This window comes from Pezoporus flaviventris, unplaced genomic scaffold, assembly GCF_033815535.1.
Source record: "Pezoporus flaviventris isolate CSIRO_AGI_PZ_B2104156 unplaced genomic scaffold, CSIRO_AGI_Pfla_v1 ptg000021l, whole genome shotgun sequence".
In the NCBI taxonomy this organism is placed as follows: Eukaryota; Metazoa; Chordata; class Aves; order Psittaciformes; family Psittacidae; genus Pezoporus; species Pezoporus flaviventris.
Window position 1 is genome coordinate 3,677,950 of NW_026892569.1, and position 20,162 is coordinate 3,698,111.

Sequence of the window (20,162 nt, forward strand, 5' to 3'; positions counted from 1 at the left end):
CCCTATATTCTAGGAAGGCAGGTTGTGTCACAATAAAGTGCAATAGATGTAAAACTGTGCAGGAATATAAAAATTCACTTACTTTTGGGTGGCTTTGAACTTGTCCTCGTATGACTGATCTGAGGCGGTCTGCTGTCAGCAGAGACTGCAACACTGTGAATTCAACAACAATAAATCCTTCTTAGGTTCAGAACCTGATTAATGACCTTTAAATGTACAGAATACCAGTATTCTTGGAGTATAAGCTGTGCAAAGAATGGAGACACCAACCTTGAAATGGGGGGAGCAGGAACGTGGAGCCTTATGTGTCCCTCACAGTACATGAACTCGACTTTGGGTGGTTTCAGCTCCAGGGACTGCTCCACGGTGCAGTCATCACACGCTGCTGCACTGCACTGGAAAAGGGCTGAGGGGCGATGCCCAGAGTAGTTCCCATCATATGCACAACCTCCATCGAGCTGTGCTCTCTGCAGTGCCGTTTGATCTTTTAGTTTCAAATAACTGCTCAGTGCTACAACTGTGCAGTGAAGACCACTGCAGAAGCCACAGAGCTACCCGAGGGAAGCATTACACCTCAGACAGGTAACTATGCAAAGACCTTGAACTTGCAGATCAGGACCCTGCCGAGGTAAGGGCCCAGCAGGCTATAACTGTATCTCCCGCTGCACAGCCCGACTTTGCAAAGAAGGTTTACTTTTAGGATAAATCTTCAGAGAGTTGGTCCTTTCCTACTTAAAGGGCACCCCTTTGGCAGTGAAAGTGCAGCCTAGCCGTTCTGTACTGCTGCCACAGCACGCCTTCGCTCAGGGTATCCCAAAATGTCCTTTACCTTATTATCAATGCAAATGCAATGAATGATTCCTGTTCCAGAATTTCATCCAACTCAGCATCTGAGCAGATGCAAAAATATAGATTACTTCACACTAAGAGAAAATAGCAGTACTAAATGAGAAACTACACAAAAACCACACTGCATAAACATATGCTCTTTTCTGAGAATGCACATACTACAGTGAAACCCCACCAGACTTCATACTTCAAAATGAGTACCAGTAGAAACCCCCTGAAAGCCTAAACCTGCACAAATGTGTGATTTCATACTGTCAATGAAATCTCTCTCATAGATAGGAGATGTGTCAGCAATTGCTGCATAAAAATACCACGGTAACCATTATGAAATCTGATTCTAAGGGATTTTCAGAGACTTTTCCCCTTGTTTCTGTGACATGCTGCAGTATACCACCACCCTGCCCATTTGCACCATTTTCTTTCAAATGAAGTTATGCAAATCCCAAATCTCCCATGCCACCAGCGTGCATGCTCAAGCTAGATCAATTTCACTGCTGGACTGAAAAGAATCACATTGCACAGCTTCAAATCCGTGCTGCTGAATCCATAGCTCTCTTCAAAGTGTTTGATTCTGGCAGCGAAGCAATGGCCTGGCCATGATGTGCAACCTTAATACATGAGATATATATTGATAAAACCTTACAAATGAAGCCTTCTTAGTAATTTATTATTGCAATTTCTAGGGTTGTGTAAGAGAGTCTATTTTCTGCAGCAGCCAAGGATTCAAGCAACTTAATGTAAGAGTGAATGACAGAGTTAAAAGAGCCAGGTTCCCCAGAGTGGGGCTGTGACAGACATACACCCTCCACAGAGAAGCAGTGTAAAGAAAATTATATCACATACCATCTAGGGAGAAATAAATCTAAGAAATTTATTGTCATATAACTGAACTAAAACCCTAGACTATCAAGCAAAGGCATTTATATGCTGTTCCTGGAGTATGAGTGAACAACTCCAAGGGCTCTTAACACACAAGAGACCACAACCACAACAGATCCCTGGGAAGCTGTCTGAAAGCCTCGAAGTTGCTTCAGCACAAATCCCTGCATTTGCCACAAAAATGCGACATCCCTGGTGTGCCTGCCTGCCTCTGCACTACTCCACAGGCCCCAAGAACACTGGGGCATAGCAGTGGTGGGTCAGGCTCCCACAGAGGTTGATTAGGGCCTCTTATGTAATACCAGTTACTGGTATTACAGTTTATGTCCTTCAATCACTAAGAAACTAAATTATAACTTGATCTCTCAGATGCAAACTTTACTTACACCTACTTCAAAGCAAGACAGGCACTTGTCTAGCAGGTAACACCACAAAATGTAACACCAAGAAACACACTGCATATTTGACTCCCTCACCATTACAACTGTATTTTTCTAAAGACTATTGCAGGTTTCAACCTGGATTTATCAAGGCCACCATCCTGCCTCCTAAGCATATCAACATCTACGTTGTTATGTTTCTTTGAAAAAGGACTTTGTGTTTCAGGATCCTTCCCTCCTCTGGAAAAATCAAATAAGAAGCTTCATTATCTTTGGATAATGGAAACTGTAAAAAAAAAAAGAGCAAAAATAAACCTATCATGATATCATGGTATTATGAACATGGCACATCTGTAAGTGAAACTGTTAAGTGTTATAAACTGGAAAATTGAATCTGTGGAGAAAGGACACTCAGATGAAAATGCATTATATTCAGAGATGTTTCGGGTCACTTAGATAAAAGATGTACAAATACCTGTTTTTCACTTGTTTTTAAAATAAAGGGAAGAATAATATGAATTCTACTCGTGTGCAATGATATCTAGTTCCATCTCAGGCAAAGTCTTTATTTACCATTTACATTGTTCACTTACTGAATTTTTGCAAAGTATAAGTCTGACAATTACAGAACTATTTTTAGTTCTTTATAAAAATTATAGCACTGCTAATTCAGAGAATGGAAATAGTAATGTATTTCGTAATGTATTTTGTAATGTATTTCACAGAGAAATACATTTAATATTGAAACATATACCTACTCTATTTCCAGTTGCCTCCTGGGTAAATAAACATTTTTTTACTTGTTAAATTAAATGCACATTTTGTATCTGATTACCATTTCTATGTACATGTCCATTGTATGTCTACAATACAGTATATATCACATCCATGGGATTATGCCAGATTTACTTGTTATTGTTAGCCATGCAGAGTCAATTGTGCTTGCAGATTGCAAAGCTTCATGTTTCTACTTTTCAAAGGGACAGCAGGTTTTACTACTTACTTGGCCAGAACATTGTAGGTAATGCACATTCGTTCTTCAGTGCTCCATTAAACATACAGCAGCCAAATTCACTTCTTCATCAGAAAGATGCATCAAAATACGTGGGTTTTTTTACATTTCTAAATAAAACTTTTTCATCAGAGCCAAAAAAAAACTCAGTATGCTTTTTCCAGAAGAAAGCAATACAAAGTTTTTAGAGATACTCTTTAATTCTTTACTTGGATGGAAGAGCAGAATGGCTGATGCACCAGTTTCTTCATTAAAATCAGCATATAAATATTTCTTTTACAAGGTAAGTATTACCAGACAAAAACACCTGGGGTTCTTAGACTCTAAAGCAAATAATTCTGAGTCAGTCTTGGAAAGGGTCAGTTAGACAAGCACAAACTCCGATAAAACTTCTTTCTTATTTTTCATAGTCTTGTCGTTCATATTTGAACTTACCCAGTGAAGATGGTGCCTACTGGTTCATAATTCAGCTTCCTGCCCAATATTCTTACTATAGATTACATTGGTAAGGTCCAAAAGTGAAAAAAAAAGAAAGTTAGTGCTGAAGTTGTCTGGAAATGCATCAAAAGTTTCTGAAGACTTGGGTAAGGCCTTGGTCCAAGTCCAATCCAGTGTCTGAAATAACATGTCCTTAACTTCTTAATATATATATAAAACCATAAGCCAGGCATCTTCAATTTCTGCTTGTAAAAAACTGGCACCCTGGAACGTTTAGGCAGAATATTAAATGATCTGTCAATTTTACATCAATGGGGGGAATGATCTGGATCAGTTCTGTAGCACTTATTTTTTGTGCAGTATTTAAACTCCTGATTCAGTTCTGTACAAGAATAAAGATGTTTTCTCATGAAAAGATGCCATTTGCAGTGGATTTCCAGCAAGACAAATCAGTCTTTATTACCCTGGAAGATTTATTGTCTATTCAGAAAACCCAAAACCAACCCAAAACCCCCAAGCATACTTCATTAGCAGAAGTTACATAATTATGGGTTTTCCCCTTCAGGAAAAACATTTGAATGCATTTCAAAGGGGGCAGGGAGAGAGTCAGTAGCATTTAAAAATTTAGAGAATTATCTGGAACCAGACTTTCTTGGTCTAATGTCAGAAAAAATCTGATTAATTCTACATTAGGTGCTGTATTTAAAGATAAGTAAATTATGGCTTGTAAACCAACTTTACTGCTTTTAGCATTTTTTTGAGGTTCTTGTTCTTAATGCCATTTTTCTTTTGATTCATCAGGATCACCCTCTATTCACATTGTCAATCTTGTTCGCTTTTATCTGCTGTCTTAGAAGAGACTTACATAATCGAGAATTACTATTCCAGCAGTGCTCCTGGGGCCACTCTTCTGTTTCCTCTATTTCTGCAGCCCTCCACTTCAATGTATTTTGGTTGTTGAAATCATTTTATCCTTACCACATCAATTTAAATTATATTAGGTCCAAACCTACTTGTATTTACTCAGTTACTAACTTCATTCTCTCCTCTCCAGACGCATTTGCTCTCACTGGATCCTTTATTTACATATACAAGCATTTCTTATATTTTGAGCTGTGAGATAACACCATCAACTTTCCACAGCCTGTTACGTTTAAGCAGTATTTGACCGTGTCTGATGCCTACTGCAGCTATCACAAAGTGTGTGTGTGTGGGAAGCACAGAGGCTATGGAAGCGATCTTCAGACTGCAGCACCCCATCCTCTGAATAGCATTTTGGTGGGAGTTGAGGATTAGGATCTGATCAAATACTACTTTTATCTCTTGAGATCACTGGATTTCCCTTGAAGCAGGAACAAGCCCACCAAACCCTCACTTTTGTTCAGACACAAAGCCAGCAGAAGAGAGAAGGGAAGAAACGGGTCACCCTGGCCAGCGGCTCCCCGGCCAGCAGCAGACAGGGAGGGAACGCAACGTACGGCCAACCCCGAGGTGTGGGAGGCGCTCCCTCAGCCGGCCCCCATGCCATTGACCGCCCACTCGCCGGTTCCACCCTCTCCCGTCCCTTCCGTTTTCGCTCTCCTCCGCAGGCGGGCAGCAGCAAGAGGGGCGGTTTGTGAGACAGGAGGAGGCCGGGCCGGGGCATCCCTCAGGGCGGAGCGAGCTGGCTCCCGCGCCGCCGGTGCTCCTTGCGCCTGCGCGGTGAAGGGAGTGGAATGGCGCCGGCGTGGTGAGTAACGGCGGGGACGTGGTTTGAGTGGAGCCGTGTTCCCGCCGGCAGCGGTGGTCTCGGAGCCTTTCCCCACTCTCAGGGACTCGGCGGGTGGCGGCGGTTCGCGGCCCTCAGCCGTGGTGCGGGTCTGCTGGTGGCGAGCCCGGCTCATCCCTTCCCTCACCGCGTCACCTTGGCTTGAGCGGCTTCTCCGCTCGACCCGGGGTCGTTTGGGGTACGGCCGGCGGGGTTCCCTTTGTGTACCCCCGGTGCGGCTGGGGAGCCGGCGTTTGACCGGGAGCGGTGCCACATTGTGCCTTACCGTGGTGCTCTGAGGGAAAAGCAGTTTGTCCCTTTTCCTGTCAGCTCCTGGCTGCAATAGAAATACTTTTTTAGTTCTACTTGCTCTTACTTTTCTCCAGTAAAAGGTTGAGAAGCTCCATTGTTTTTTGATACCTTGATTTTCGGTTGTGGGAAGTGCTGCTGGGGATCGAATGTTGTGGTATTGCGTGTTTCCTAAAATGAGGTCTGTGAAATATCTGGGATTTGTGCGGGAGCTTCCCGATTAGTTTGAGGTCGTTAGGGGATGCCGAAGGTGTGGCAGTGCTGGGAGGTGGGAACGGCTGTTGGAAAATAAACATGCGGGCTGGCACATCATCCTTGAGGGGTATAAATGGGGCTTTGTTATCTGTCCTTTCTCATTGGACAGTGCGTGGTGTTTGCATAGAGAAGAAGGTACACAGAAGTGTGTATCAGGTGTTTTTCAGGCCAGGTGTCTCCTATCTAGTTACAACTCAGTAAACACATGGCAGCTTCTCAGCCTGGAAAGGGTGGGAATCAAGTGCCCTGGAATCAAGTGATATGGTGAAACTGGAGTTCATTTATTTTTCATCCTTGTCAAGTGAGGTAGATTACCCATAGGGGGAAAAAAGTCTAATCTGTTAATTTAGCTCTCATGAAGTTGTCCGAATGGGGATATCTTTAATAAAGATAACTGTGAACGTCAGTGACAACTTGCTTTTTCCCAGATAATAGTTTTATTTTGCATTTTTTTGAGAAAATATTTTTGTCTGAAAAAGGAAATTTGCAGTTTTCAAAGATGTGTGATTCTGTTTAAGTCCCCTTCTTCCCTTCTCTCCCCCCAGCTGAAATCTAAGCTAAACCTGGGGAATTGCCTTGCATTTAGAAACTATTGAAGGGTTAGACAAGCTGTATATCAGGTGAGTGGTACTGTGTAAGTCCCTTCTCTCATGCTAAATATATACACATGCCCATGTACATACATAAGTATGGTTCTGATGGATGCTAATCATGAACTGTCCTTAAAAAACACTTGGTGAAGGAGGTGGCAGGTATCCTCTATGGAATTTAATTCCATTACTGCTACTGTGGTATATTTTCTTCCACTGAATCTTTGGAAATGTCATGGTTTAAGCCCCGTCAGCAACTCAGCCGCGCAGCCGCTTTCTCACTCCTCGCCCTTCCTCCCCCCCACTCCCAGAGGGATGGGGAGGAGAATCGAAAGAATGTAACTCCCATGGGCTGAGATAAGAGCAGTCCAGTAACTAAGGTATAACACAAACCACTGCTGCTACCACCAGTAATAATAATAAGGGAAATAACAAGGGAAGAGAATACAGCCGCTCACCACCTGCCAACTGATACCCAGCCTGACCCAAGCAGTGATCTAACCCTTCTGGGTAACTGCCCCCAGTTCTACATCCTGGGCATGCCGTGATATGGAATACCTCTTTGGCTAGTTTGGGTCAGGTGTCCTGTCTCTGCTTCCTCCTGGCTTCCCCTCCTCCCTGGCAGAGCACGAGATTCAGAAAGTCCTTGATCGGAGTAAACAGTACTGAGCAGCAACTAAAAACATCAGTGTTATCAGCGCTGTTCCCAGGCTGAAAGTCAAACCCGCAGCACTGCACCAGCTACTAGGAAGGGGACAAAATGACTGCTACTGCTGAACCCAGGACAGGAAGGCATGCGAGTTTTTTAGGATGCTTCTTCAGATTTGTGAAACGCCTGCAAACTGATCAAAATAGTAAGCATGCTCACGCTGGACATCCTGAGTGTGTCAGCGGCTTATGTTTAAGCTGTTGTGTCATGAATGTGCTGCAAAGGAGCATCTTTGAATTACTGTGTGTGTGCTATCCCATTATGCATTGAATATAGCAGTATCATTAGTGCACCTGCCCATATAATCTGTTTGGGGTGTACTCAATCTTTTGCTTGTGTTCTGGTTGATAGGTGTATGCATTATGAAATACAGCCTAATTTTTTGGAAGTATTACCATTTTTCAATATTTTCTAATAGAGATTTGTGATCAGTTCACTAATGAACTGTAAAGATTTAAACATAGTTATAAACCACAGCTACAAAAAGCTGACAAGTTCCAGGACTGACTTTAGTGGGTTTTAAACAGAGCATAATAGGTGCTTTCCTGTGCTCCAAATGTTTGCATTCCTTTACATTCAGTTATTTTTTTATGAAGCACAGAGGTGGTATCTTCACATTCTTGGTAACTTTTGTTTTGTTGCTGCTGTTGTGTTTTCTTCTTCAGCACATGGAAGATACTTTTGTTAGAATCTGTAAATGTTCCTCTTAGAGAATTTTGAAGAGATACCATTTGCTCTGGTAAGTTGGAAACTACAGTAATCTTTCTTTGTTTTTCTGTTTTGATAGGGCCACGCAGCTTTTCCTGCTGGATTCATGATGATAACTCCAGCTTTTGAACTGACCCAGGATCCTGACTTTCTTACAATAGTAATCAAAGTGCCTTATGCCAGAGCTTCAGAGTTTGATGTGTATTTTGAAGGGGAAGATTTCAAATTTTATGCTAAGCCGTACTTCCTTAGGTAAGTAATGGAAGGATTTAAACAAAAATTGAACTTTATTAAGTAAATATATTCAGTAGAGAAAGAACTTCATTTTGGCCCCTTCAGAACATTCCTCATCTGCAGCTTTTACACTGTCAACTACAGACAGCCCGTTTTGTGCAAAGGATTGTTTTTATGGATCTGGGCACTTCATTGTTAGGCATTAAATTACGTTAAAGGGAGTTTAAAGGAATAGTCTTCTAAATTTATTTTGCAATAGGTTATTATTAAAGATAGTATCTTAATAGATTAAATATTAATAGATGATGATGATGATTATTAAAGAATAGAAGTTCTTTACTGTAAGCGCAGTGAGGCACTGGAATAGGTTGCCCAAAGAAGTGATAAATACTCCATCCCTGGCAGTGTTCAAGGCCAGGCTGGACAAAGCCTTGGGCTACATAGTCTAGTGTGAGACATCCCTGCCTATGGCAGGGGGTTGGAACTAGATGATCTTAAGGTCCTTTCCAATCCAGACTGTTCTGTAATTCTATGATTGTCAAATGGGAAGACAATTCTGGATGCAAGATGTGTAGAACAAATGTGTATTTTGCCTTTTGAGAGTGAGACATGGTATATTTGATGAAGAATGGATTTTGATGCACTCTTAATAACATAAGAGAAAAGCCATGTGAGTGGAGGCAGTAGGAAGTGAGCTTCCAGCTGTATCTTTTCTTTAGATAGAAGAGTCCCCAGTATTCTGTAGAAAAGGAAGAAGAGGCAGTCTTGGTGTGAGAGTGTTAAGAGAACCTTTGGCATGACAAGCTATTAACCTTTCTTATTTTCTGTATCCTGTATTCTTGGGCATGCTTCCGCTTTAAACATTAGTAGACCACAAGCGATTTTAGTGGACTGGTAGAATGAGTGACTTAGTTATTCTTAATAAGCAAAACAGGAGCTCTTGAGAGTTCTCATATCCTGTCACTGTGGGTTAGCTTATAGTTTTTAAATTGTAGTATCTTCCAAGTGCTGCATATAAATGCAAAGGGTGTCATCTCTGTGGTGGTTGTAACCTCACCCAGGCCGGGAGCCAGGAGTCACAAATCTCATCTCAGATGCTGATCTCTTGTGCCAATATTTAGGGAAATGGATTTTGAAGTAAATGGGGATTTAGCTGCGTGACCTCCATTACTGTTGAAAGGAGTCATGTAGCTAAGTCCTTCATGCTACTTTTGGAATATGCCTTAAGTTTTTATAGGCTGAGACATTAAGTTGTAGATTTAGTGAGGCAGTCAATGAGGCATCTCATTTTTGCTTGTAGGTTGACACTTCCTGGAAGAATTGTAGAAGATGGCAGAGAAAAAGCATCTTATAATACAGACAAAGGTATTCATTAATGTTATTACTATATATGTCAATAAAAATGCTACTAACTCTCCAATAATTTATATGTTGCACTGGAATTACATAGTACTCTAGTGAAATACACAACAATGTAAATAAAGGTAAAGTTTCTCCTATGTTACTTAACTTGAATAAGATTTTTTTCATACTTTCTTGTGTGTACTCAGGCCATCCTTAAGCTCAAAGGATGTGTCCAGAACTGTCTTACTAATGAAATAATTGTGTACACATCCTCTTCAAGCCCTGGTGGGGACAGGCATATTGCTGTACTAAGATTGTTAGTAAATCTGCAAAGAAGTCGGGTAATGCTGAGTAGAAATGAGATAATCCTGAGGCAGTCCCTTGGCTATGTTTTGAGAGAGAAGGCACTAGCCTTTCTCCACACTTCAAGGTGGAAGGTATTTTTGGAATAAAACACACAACTTCTGGAATTAGGTGAAAATTGGTGAAACCTACCAATAAAACTTATAGTTTGCTGCTTGTGAAGTCTTTATTACATGCTTGACTAAGACAATGAATTGCTGAATATAGTTTCCTATGATCTGTTGATTGCTTGATTGATGGTGGAAGGATTAAAAATAAAATGAAGCTTGTATTTTGTTGGTTTGGTTTATATAAAAGTGAGTCAAAAGACCACAACTTGTTAAATATTCTGTCTCATATTCTATCATTAAAATACTTGGGTTTTGTGAAACTTGTGAACTCAGGTTAAAAACATGCACAGAAATTGATGCATAATAAAATGCGTATGTCCTGGTTTCTATGAGTCTTTCATTAGAAGAAAATGCACATTTTTGTTTGTTTTGGATATATTCATGCAGTAACTATATTCTGACTTTCTTTTAAGGAGCTTTTACAATTCAGTTACCTAAGGAGATTCCTGGCCAGTATTTTGAGGGACTGGACATGCTGACATCTCTTTTAGCACCAAAGAAATCAAGATCAGCAAAACCTTTAGTAGAAGAGATAGGTATGACGAAACAATCCTATTTATACATGTACATAATGAAATAGTTATAGAACTACATAGCGATACATGTAGAAAACTACAGTATTTGTTAGTGTCTTGTCCAAGGTACAAGAAGGCTGTGAATGGATCTGAAAGTATGGGTAAATATAGAAACAAAAGTATTGCATGTGATACACGTGTCTTATTAGTTATATTTACATTTTTCCAAAATGTGCTTAGTGTATGCTGATCCTCTGTAGATCGTTGTACCCCTCTAGTGGCTGTATCCACCACACACAGTTGAGTTTTCTGCTTTCTACACACTAGCACAACTGGACCTGTAGCTCAAATGGTAGAGGCTAATTCAGGTTCTAGTGGACGACTTTAACATCAGTATTTAAGACAAAAATGATTCTATGATTCTATGATTTGAGAAAAAAATGTTTATTTGTGGTTAATTTTCTTACGCTTTTCTTCAATTATTGATAACATGGCTTTGCTTCTGGTTAGTGTTGTCTCAGCATCAAGTTTTGATCTTGCTGAAATCAAGGCAGCAATTATTTCAGTCTTTGAAGGCATATAGTTAAAAACTTTAGTGTTCCTGGTTTTCATTTTTGAAAGTTGGAGAATTTGAAGCAGAACCTATGGATTATTGATATTAGCATCTGTCTGTGTGACCCATTGTTGTATAAGATTTCTTAGGAGGTGCAGTAAGATGAAGAAGGCTTATTGTATTACCAGTGTTTGACTTTCTAGTAAAACATAGGTATTTTCTGTGTGATGATTTTCCTTCTCTGACTATGCAATACATATAGCTGCCTCTGCTGAGTTGTCTGAGGAGGAGGAAGAAGAATTTGACTGGGAAATAGAGCAGACCCCTCACAAAGACAGTGCAGAAAGCAGTCTACCACTACAGTACTGTTATGGCTTTGGGAACTTGCGGTCAGGGGTGTTCCAGCGGCTGCAGGTAGATGCATTTTTGCCTTTTCCTATCATAAAAGTACCGGGTATTGGGCAGTCTTCCAGGCTTGTTCTGTGGACAGAAGGGAATCATTAAGTAACTGCTTTCCATTATCCTATTCTGTTACTGAGAATACTCTGCTTTTGCATGCTGTAGTACAGACAAATCCTTGTTCCTGTGGAAGTAGGGGGTGGTCAAGATTGAGTAAATTGTATAGCAGAGTCAAGAGGCTGATCTGTCTCTGCAGTAATTTCAGCACTGAAGGGCTGAATAGGGCCCTTAGTAAAATCAGGCTCTGGAAGTGTGCTGCCGTCACCAGCATGGCTCAGCTGGCCTGTGAAGGCATGGGAAAAGGCCTCTATGAAGTAGGCCACGTGCCAGGTGAAGAGTTCTGACAAGCTGCAAACAGTCTGCAGGCTGTTAACAGTCTGCTTTAACACTTTTGCATTATATTTGGTACTGTCTTCTGTTCTGACTTCAAACTCTTTTAACATTAATGTACAGTGTATTTCAGATGCCATGAATTTTAATTATTTTTTAACTTAAAGAGAAATCAAAACCAACAACCAAATGAAAGCTGGCTAATCTGTGTGGTTATTGCAGTAAAATTTTTTATCATTGTGAAATTCGTGGTGATTTTCTCATTTTTATGTTAGACTCTTCTTACCAGACAGTAACTTTTGAAGTGTGCACTCTTCAGGCTGTCTGTTCACCTGATATCTGTGGGATTTATGAGGGTTATGCTGATGCATTGCAATTTGCTTTTGCAGATTAATTGTTAAGATAGGAGCTTTGAAATGCAGGTACTTTGCTTTTATGTGTTAAGCAATTTAAGTTGTAATTCCTTAGAGCAGTTTAATTATGTAACTCTCCTTACTGCATGAATTGTAGAATTATCAGAGTTTGGAGCAGAAGGATTGCTGTTTATGGAGAATGTATTTACATGCTATTAGGATGTGTACACTAGTTTATTACAATGAAATTTGTGAAGAAGTACATTTTCTATCAGCTTTAATGTGCCACTACTTAATGATGCCTAAATGTTACTGCAGTTGCCCATTAATTAATGTATGGCCACTTCAGACTCTGAGAGTAATCTCAAAAGTCACAAAAACAGTATCTATGAGTTTTACCATGTCTGTGGTTGTGTGCTTTTGTTAAACATTGCAGATTTGATCATAATGCAGAGTAACCCGCTGCCTTATGATAAAACAGCCTGAATAGACTTCATAATATCCTGAATTCTAAGGAGCTTCAAGTAATTGAATTTCTTTGGAAATTTGACGTTTTATTTGCACAAAGGAGCATGAATTTGGAAGATGTGAAAGGGAGATTGAAGAGCATCTAGGGATTTCAGTGTAGTAATGCTGATAAGCATTCTTCCTAAACTCTTACTGAATAAACCTTGTATGTGATACATGTGGCCTGGTCCTATAATTTTTGTTGCATTTTCAGGATGAACTCAGTGACGTTATTGACATTAAGGATCCAGATCAAACTCCTGTAGATGAGCGTAGGAGGAAACGTCTGGCAGCTGAGGCTGCCAAGTTTGAGCCTGATCATTACCTGTGAGTATTGATTTACTTCACCTAGTCAAGTAGAAGTACCTCAATTGAAATATTCACTTTTTCTTTTCAAAAATGATTAAGATTAAAAAATTATAGCTTTACAGCAGAATGAGGAAAAGTTCCAAACCAAGACTTCGTGTTTCTTTCTGCTTCATCCTGTGAACATGAAGGTGGAAGTGATTCTTCATGCCTTTCAAATTTGAGTATTTCAGGTCAAGTTGGGTTCAGAGACTTCCAGATAAGTAAACTAAAGTGAAGCCATGAGCTCTATTAATATACTGTGACTCCTGCAAGATTGATTTGGTGGGAAAAGAGCATAGTCCCTGGTAGGGAGAATTAGTACTTGTGTTTTGTTGGTGAGAGGGAGGCTTAACGCACTTTGAGTTTCTTCAGAAGTTATCTTTGCAAGCTTGGTATTTTTCCCGTGTGTTTCTGTAGCACATAGAAAAGCCTTCTTGAGCCATCACTTGGAAGAACATTTCACTTAGAACTGAAGTAGTTCCTAACCTATAATGTGACACAACTGACAGTGAGTTTCCATTTTAGACCCTGTGTTCTGGCTTGGTAAATGAGCTGCAAACATTCAGTTTAACAGCTGTGTTTTGGTTGCTTCAGATGATACCAGTCCTTCTTCAACAAAAAATGTTTTCTTGTGTATCCTGAGGACAGATCAGGGAGAAACTGGCAAACAAATGTTTTGTTGCCTTTCAGGAAAATGCACGCTTGCTGATCTCTTTAAGTTACTTCATAAAGATGCTGAAGGAAGGCAACAAAAAACTGTCAGTGTGAGAGTAAAGCAGATTGTGTCTGTTCAGTAGACTGGACAGGTTTTGTGTGATGATTAGGAAGGTATTATGAATTTTCCTGCATTTTTTTTTTAGTTCTCAATATTTATACAATTGCTTGTTGTGAAGAAAAAGCTAAAATAAGAGGAGGCTTAGAACTTGAATCACTTGGTATAAGTCCTCCCAGAATTACTATATTGAGACTTTTACCACAGTGGCTTTTTGCTGAGGTGGAGGTAAATCTGTCTTCCAGAATTAATGTACAACTCTTCTTTTTCCACCTTGCTGTACTAGGCAGGCCCTTGTTTCCCTAGAAGTCCATCCCTACTGTATCTTTGCCCTTGAGCTGCATACCCTTCCCCAAAGTATATGCAAAAGTACCCAAAGTTTTTAGTGCTTCCCAATAAAATGCAATTTGGTGCCAGTGACACTGTCTGCGAATTCTTCTCTTTGGAACGTCTTCCTTTAACACCCAGAAGAAGTCAGGTTTGTTCACCTTCATGTCATGCTGCAAGCTCATCAATTTCCCAGGTTTCTGGGTGGCTCAGGAAAGGTAGAGAAAGTAAGGAAGGGATATTGTAAGATAGGAGAATATTGTTTTAATTTTTATTTTAATAATGATTATTTTCTGCTTTTATATCAGAAATTATTTCTAATGTATGAAAAGTAGCCTACAGCCAAGTCAGGTGTATTCTATGTATGCATTAAAATATACCCACGTACACTGTAAATTGGAATAGCATATGACTGGTTTTGGTGTTTGTTTTCGTTCTTCTTTTTTTCCCCCCTAGTGCTGATTTTTTTGAAGATGAAGCTGTTCAGCATATTCTGAAGTACAAACCATGGTGGGTTGATGCTCATAAAAAAATGACAGCCTTGAAGGGAGAAAGTCATCAGGATCAGGACACTCATAGAATTGGTGAGAATATACATATGTATATATATACGCACTTGTTGCTTGAATGATAATTGCTGTGATGCCGTGTTATCTTTTAGGTTATTGTTCTTAAGGGAAAAAATATGGTTTTAACCCTACAATTTTTGGTCTTAACCATTCTTCATAAAGGAGTGTTCTGTTACTTCTGTCCTCCAGTAAAAAAATAGATTCTCTGAGGGACAGCTTTATACTGAAATCTTTGAGACACTTGTGTGTGTGTAATTAACAATATATTATCAAGTAGTCATTGCATCTTAAGCATTTTATCTGTTAGTTGCCTAGTGTAGCGTGTGATCTCTTTCATCTACAGAACAAATTTTGGAGTTAATTGTTCATAAAGGCTGTTTCAGAATTTCAGGTATGGATGAAGAAAAAGTTCCCTTTCAAGGGTTTGCTGCAATCTTTAAGATTTCAAAGGAGATACAAATGTCAGTAAGTCATAATAATTGAAATCAAATCAAACCTATCTTTGTTTAGTGATTGTAACAGCTAGAAAATGGGTCCTTTGTTGCTGGTACTTAGTTCCTCTTTTTTCAGATTTTTCAAGTAACTGTTCTCCCTTTCTTACTTGTATTTTCAAAGGAAAAAATAGCCAAAACTGGGTTTTGTGCCCAATTCCAAATAAGGTGCAGACACTTTACAGCAAGTTTTGCAAGAGTCAGCTGTTGAAGATTGTACTAATATCAGCCCTTTAGCTCTGATGAGCATGTCTTCTGTAGGGTGTTTTGTTTTATTGACACAGTAGTGCACGTGCTCATGGCATTTATTATTCTACTGATATTTTTATGGGTCTTGGAGACTTTTTTTCAAAGGAAAATCGTTATGTCCTTTTGGAAACTAAAAGGAATGGTTTCAGGTTTAGTAGATGACCTTGTAGCATTACAGGTTACCTGTCTGTACACAGTGATTGCAGAGAGCATTACAAGTTACTATTATGCATATTCTTTTGTTGTCCTTTGTTCATTTCCTGTGTAGTAGGAAAATCTGACATTACTGAAGTAGATAATGATAATCCCTTCACCAGAGGTTCTTAGCAAATATTAGTGCACTAATAATACCTGTACCTTCACATTTCCTCCAGAACAATGGAATCTGTGTAAGTGTTGTGTACTTCACCGTGAATGTAATCTATCTTCATTACCGGTCTCTTTTCAGCCTCTAAAGCCAGAAATTGTAAATTATATCCACCACAAGCATTTGATTTAAAAAGCCTTGTACAAAGGTACAAGAGGCTTGAGAATAGAATAATGAGGGGTTCTTCTGTTTGTTTTCATCTATTTACTCCTGAGTAAATGAAACACTGCTAATGTTTGCCTGTGTTGAGGACTATAATGAAAAGGAAGAGCTGCTGGATGATATTATTGATAAAGGATGTTTTTAGTCCAAACTGAAATTCTGAAGAAAAAATACAAACGTTACTGGGTTTTAGGGACAACAGCAATAGACAAACTACTCAAAGCCTGGCAAGCTAATGAAAGTTATGCAGAAAATGGAGCTACATAAAGGATCATCTTTCTCTAAAACAGTTGTTTTAACAGATGCATTTAATAGGAATGATCAGAAGAATTTAGTATGACCTTCCTATGGCTGAGCGAAGTGGCTCATGTAGTTTAAGTGTATCTTGAAGAAATTCAAGCAACATGAGAGGCCATCTGGGTTATGTTAATGACAACAACACACCCTTTTCCTTAAAAAGACCTCAGTTTTGCTAAGGGTGTTTGAATGGCAACAGCAGATGGGGATGGCAAAGGGCAGAATGGGAATCTGAAACCAGTGGAGGTTCTTAAACCTGAGTGAGTTGTGGTGAAAGCAGCCGCCATGAGAGGGAGTACAGGTTCTACTTGAAAGTTTCTTACGAATGGAATGCAAAAGGGCAAAAGGTAGGTCTGGGTTCTTGGACCTGGAGTCTGACAATCAATAGGGTGAGTAACCTGTGGTTTTGTATTGCTTTTATGCTTTATCCAATCATTGGGATGGTCTGGCTTATCTGAGTTACAGATTCAGGAATTCTTACCAGTCGAATGCAGTTCGACTGTGTATCTGCATTAACACGTATTCCTGTATGCATGCTTAGTAAGTGGAAGTGGCATGAAAAAGGCACATAAAAGCAAAAAGGACCATGCTGAGTGAAGGGCCTTCTTTACTACTTGAGAAATGTTATTTCCACTAGAACTGGGGAGAAGTCTGCATTAAGGGAAGGTATGCTCTACAGCTAGAAGGATAAAGAGGCTGTCATTGGCATTAGAGTGTGCTTGTAGTAAGAAGCCTTTGAATACTGGTGCTTAACTACGAAAAGCCAAAGGGTACTTGAGCAAAGAAGCTCTAGGGGCAGAAACGTGCATTGCAGTATGTTTCATGGTGTGTGGTAATTCTTTGAGCCTGTGTATATGTGTATCCCTGTTTGCTTCTGAACCAGTTTAAGGGCATAAGAAGGAGGGATTCAAACCGTCACGCAGTTTCATTTTATTTCTTCTGGAAAAAAGGCATAAAATGAAGAGTACCCAGATTTCTTCCTCTTCCTGAGTTGCAAATTCATGTTTTCTGTTCAGGAAAGCATCTGAAATTAGGCCATTTCCATTGTCTTTCGTGATGAGGACTTCCAAGCATATAGCCTGTAAAGAAATGTCAAATATTGGGATGTTTAAAAGGTGTACAAGTTGTGATAGGTGTAATACAGCCAGCTTGCAGAAACATTGTCTGTCCTGTGTGCAGGAAGGTTGTGTTCTTAATTAAACGTGCTTCCGGAAGCCAGTCCACGAAAACAAAAACTGAGAGATAAGATGGAAATAGCTGTCAGATGTGCAGCATCTCGTACTGGGGACGCCTGCTGCCCTCCAACATGAAATGCTGTATCTTTTAAAGGGTTGTTAACTGAAGTTAAATAACTGGTAAGACAAAAAGTTAGGAATGGTAATGTTAAAGCATCATTGATGGTGGACTACAGTACAGGCTACCACAGTATTAGGGTATTGAGACTAAAATTTGACCCTTGGTACCTTTAGAGTCCCTGTTTTCCGTGCTTTGTTACTGCTGCCGTTCGGACAGGTCCCACCTACACAGTGTCTGTGGAATTAAGAATGTTACTGGGAGCTGACTTCTCAAGTTACTATGTGGAAATGTGAGGTTAGTGTGGAAAAGTGACACAAATTACCAGGTTCTTTAAAAGTAAGTTTTCTCATCCAGAAACCCTGAACCAAGAGTATTTTTGTTTTGTTTCTTCCTTAGGCTAATTTATATTGATGTCCTTTTGGTTTTTTATCTTCATTGGTTCCTTGGAATCAAAAACTTGATTACTTTTGTCTTTATAATGCCTTTGGCTACAAGGAGCAATTAGAAATACAGATTGCTTTTTCTCCCATGGCATTACAATTAACTGCATGTTTTGTTTGGTTGATACTGTTCTTACTTTCAGCCCTGATTATTCTCTCTCTTATTTTTTCATCATCAGGTTTTTGAATGTCTCATTACCAGATTTTTTTCCTTTTTGGCTCATTTCTTCTCATTAGCATTTAAAGGCTTCCGTTCTCTTCTGTCTTTGCCTTGAATCTATTTTTATTTAACCTGTTTACTTTTCTCCCAGCTTGTGTGTGTGTGGTATATTTTGTCTTTTTAAAGTTTCTTTTATTGTCCTATGTGTTCTTTCTTTTGTCCTTTTTTACCTTTTGCTGTGTATCATCTCTTCTTGCCCTTTGTGGGGTTTCTGTGTATCACCCCCAGTCCCCCGGCTTACTAGCCACCCCGCAGCTGAGAGTATAGCCATTGCAGTGTGGCTGAGGAACCAGAGGAAATACGAGAGCAGGTTTCACCGTCATGTTTGTAGCAAAATACCATTTTTGGAGTGGATGTTTTCTAAAGCTGAAAGGCCCAGATTTTGTTCACGCTTATAATGTCTAGCTTAACTAATTACACAGCCTTCCTTCCCATGAGGGAAGAAAACTGTTGGAAAGCCCTTGCTTTCTATTGCTGCTGAAGTTTATGTTACAGTCTTGCTTCTACAGATTGCAGATGAAAGGTTTTGTGTTTTCTAACAGTCGCATTCAACTTAATGAAAAGTTAATTTTTATTCTATTTTGAATTGCATAACTGTAAAAATTCCTTTTTAGGCAGCACAAGGATCTTCAAAGGCTCAGGCTAACATGTATTTAATGTTGCATCTGTGTGTTCCAAGGATATTTTATTTTGTTTACAGCAACCTGTCATACTTACCAGTGACCATTCTTTCTGATTTCTTTGTAGATAGGGAAGGAACTTCTTTTTGAAAGATCTGCCTTTCAGGAGGGCTCTGCTCAAAGATAAACCATTAGTTGTAGATTCATAAGTTTAAGATGAATCACCAGATTTCTGCAATTGTTCTGTTTACTTGTTTTACTCGGTCTTCTGGGCCTTTGCAGAGCAAGCGTTGTTCATGTGAGGAAAGATTGCTGTTTATTCCTGCAAAATTCTTAACATACCATATGTCATATGGTAGGACAAATGATCGGTCTCTGTTGTAAAGTATCTCAGATTTTAAAAGGCAAGAACAGTAAGACATGGAAGAAAGAAAGATGTATGGTTTTGATACGGTTTATAGGCACTGCAGATTTGTTAAGGAAGAATAACAAAAATTAGTATAAGGGAACTTGCAAGATCCAGGAAAGACTGTTCAAGTCCAGTGAGTTTGTGGAGAATGGCTGAAGAAAGAGCACCAGAATTGGTATGGAGGAAATATGCTGTAAATGTTGATTTGAGAATTAGGGAAAGAAAAGGTAAAAAAGCAAAACTTTGAACAGAAGGATTGTAAAGGAAGGGGAGGGATGAACAAATCAGATTTGACTGATCATCGTTTAGAGCAAATATGGTTGTTTAGAGGAGGACAATCTCATGTTGTTAGGGCTTTTGGCTCACTTCCTGAAGAACTGAGGCTCGTCTGATCACAGTCTCATTGACAGAGTTCTTGTAGGTCCTGGGTTAATGTTTGGACTTGATGATCATAAAGTTCTTTTCCAGCCTAGTTGATTCTATGATTCGGTAATTCTAAAGATGGCCACTTCCTGCAGGTTCTAAAAAAAATGGCCCTTGTACAAGGGGAAGAGTGCATTTATTGGATCTTCAGTGCCATCTTTTTGGATACTGTATAGTCCATGCAGGAAAGATGTTATTGGCATGTCAGCACTGTGGAAAGTGTCAGTAACCTTTCACATCTTACCAGTTAGCAACAAATCCAGACACAAATCAGTAGAAGATTTGGCTTCATTAGTTCATTTACTGAAGTTCACAGTATTGTTACCAAGTGGGTTTTTTTAGGGCAGTATCCAGCACTGTGGGAAATGCTGATCCTGAACAAAGCCTTTGGGTGTCTTTCTCATCAGAGTAGTGCTGCCTTTCTTCTTTTAATGTAAGAGGATGGTAGTTCTGCTCAGTTATTTTCCTTTGAGGTAGCTCTGGAATTCACAACTTGGCTTGACAGGACCATAAGCCAAGGCTCTGCTT

The 20,162-nt window shown here is 39.6% G+C and overlaps 2 protein-coding genes across 5 annotated transcripts in view; one reads left to right on the plus strand and one right to left on the minus strand.

Annotated features, from left to right (window-relative positions):
• PPP4R2 (protein phosphatase 4 regulatory subunit 2) overlaps positions 1-4,086 on the minus strand; it is a 67,154-nt gene extending 63,068 nt beyond the window's left edge. Inside the window, exon 1 of the mRNA XM_061455720.1 lies at positions 4,068-4,086. The gene's annotated coding sequence lies outside the window, so the exon portion shown is untranslated. The remainder of the gene's footprint in view (positions 1-4,067) is intronic.
• Positions 4,087-6,423: 2,337 nt separating this feature from the next.
• The window catches only part of SHQ1 (SHQ1, H/ACA ribonucleoprotein assembly factor), a 54,840-nt gene continuing 41,101 nt past the window's right edge, over positions 6,424-20,162 (plus strand). For 3 of the 4 annotated variants that reach the window (XR_009743812.1, XM_061455722.1, XM_061455723.1), the window contains exons 1-7: positions 6,424-6,489; positions 7,956-8,128; positions 9,411-9,475; positions 10,341-10,463; positions 11,258-11,409; positions 12,859-12,971; positions 14,548-14,675. Coding sequence is in view for 3 of the 4 variants with exons in the window: in XM_061455722.1 (XP_061311706.1) it covers positions 7,983-8,128; positions 9,411-9,475; positions 10,341-10,463; positions 11,258-11,409; positions 12,859-12,971; positions 14,548-14,675 (727 nt within the window). In the remaining variant the exon portion in view is untranslated. The remainder of the gene's footprint in view (positions 6,490-7,955; positions 8,129-9,410; positions 9,476-10,340; positions 10,464-11,257; positions 11,410-12,858; positions 12,972-14,547; positions 14,676-20,162) is intronic. The other variant, XM_061455721.1, reaches the window with a different exon arrangement.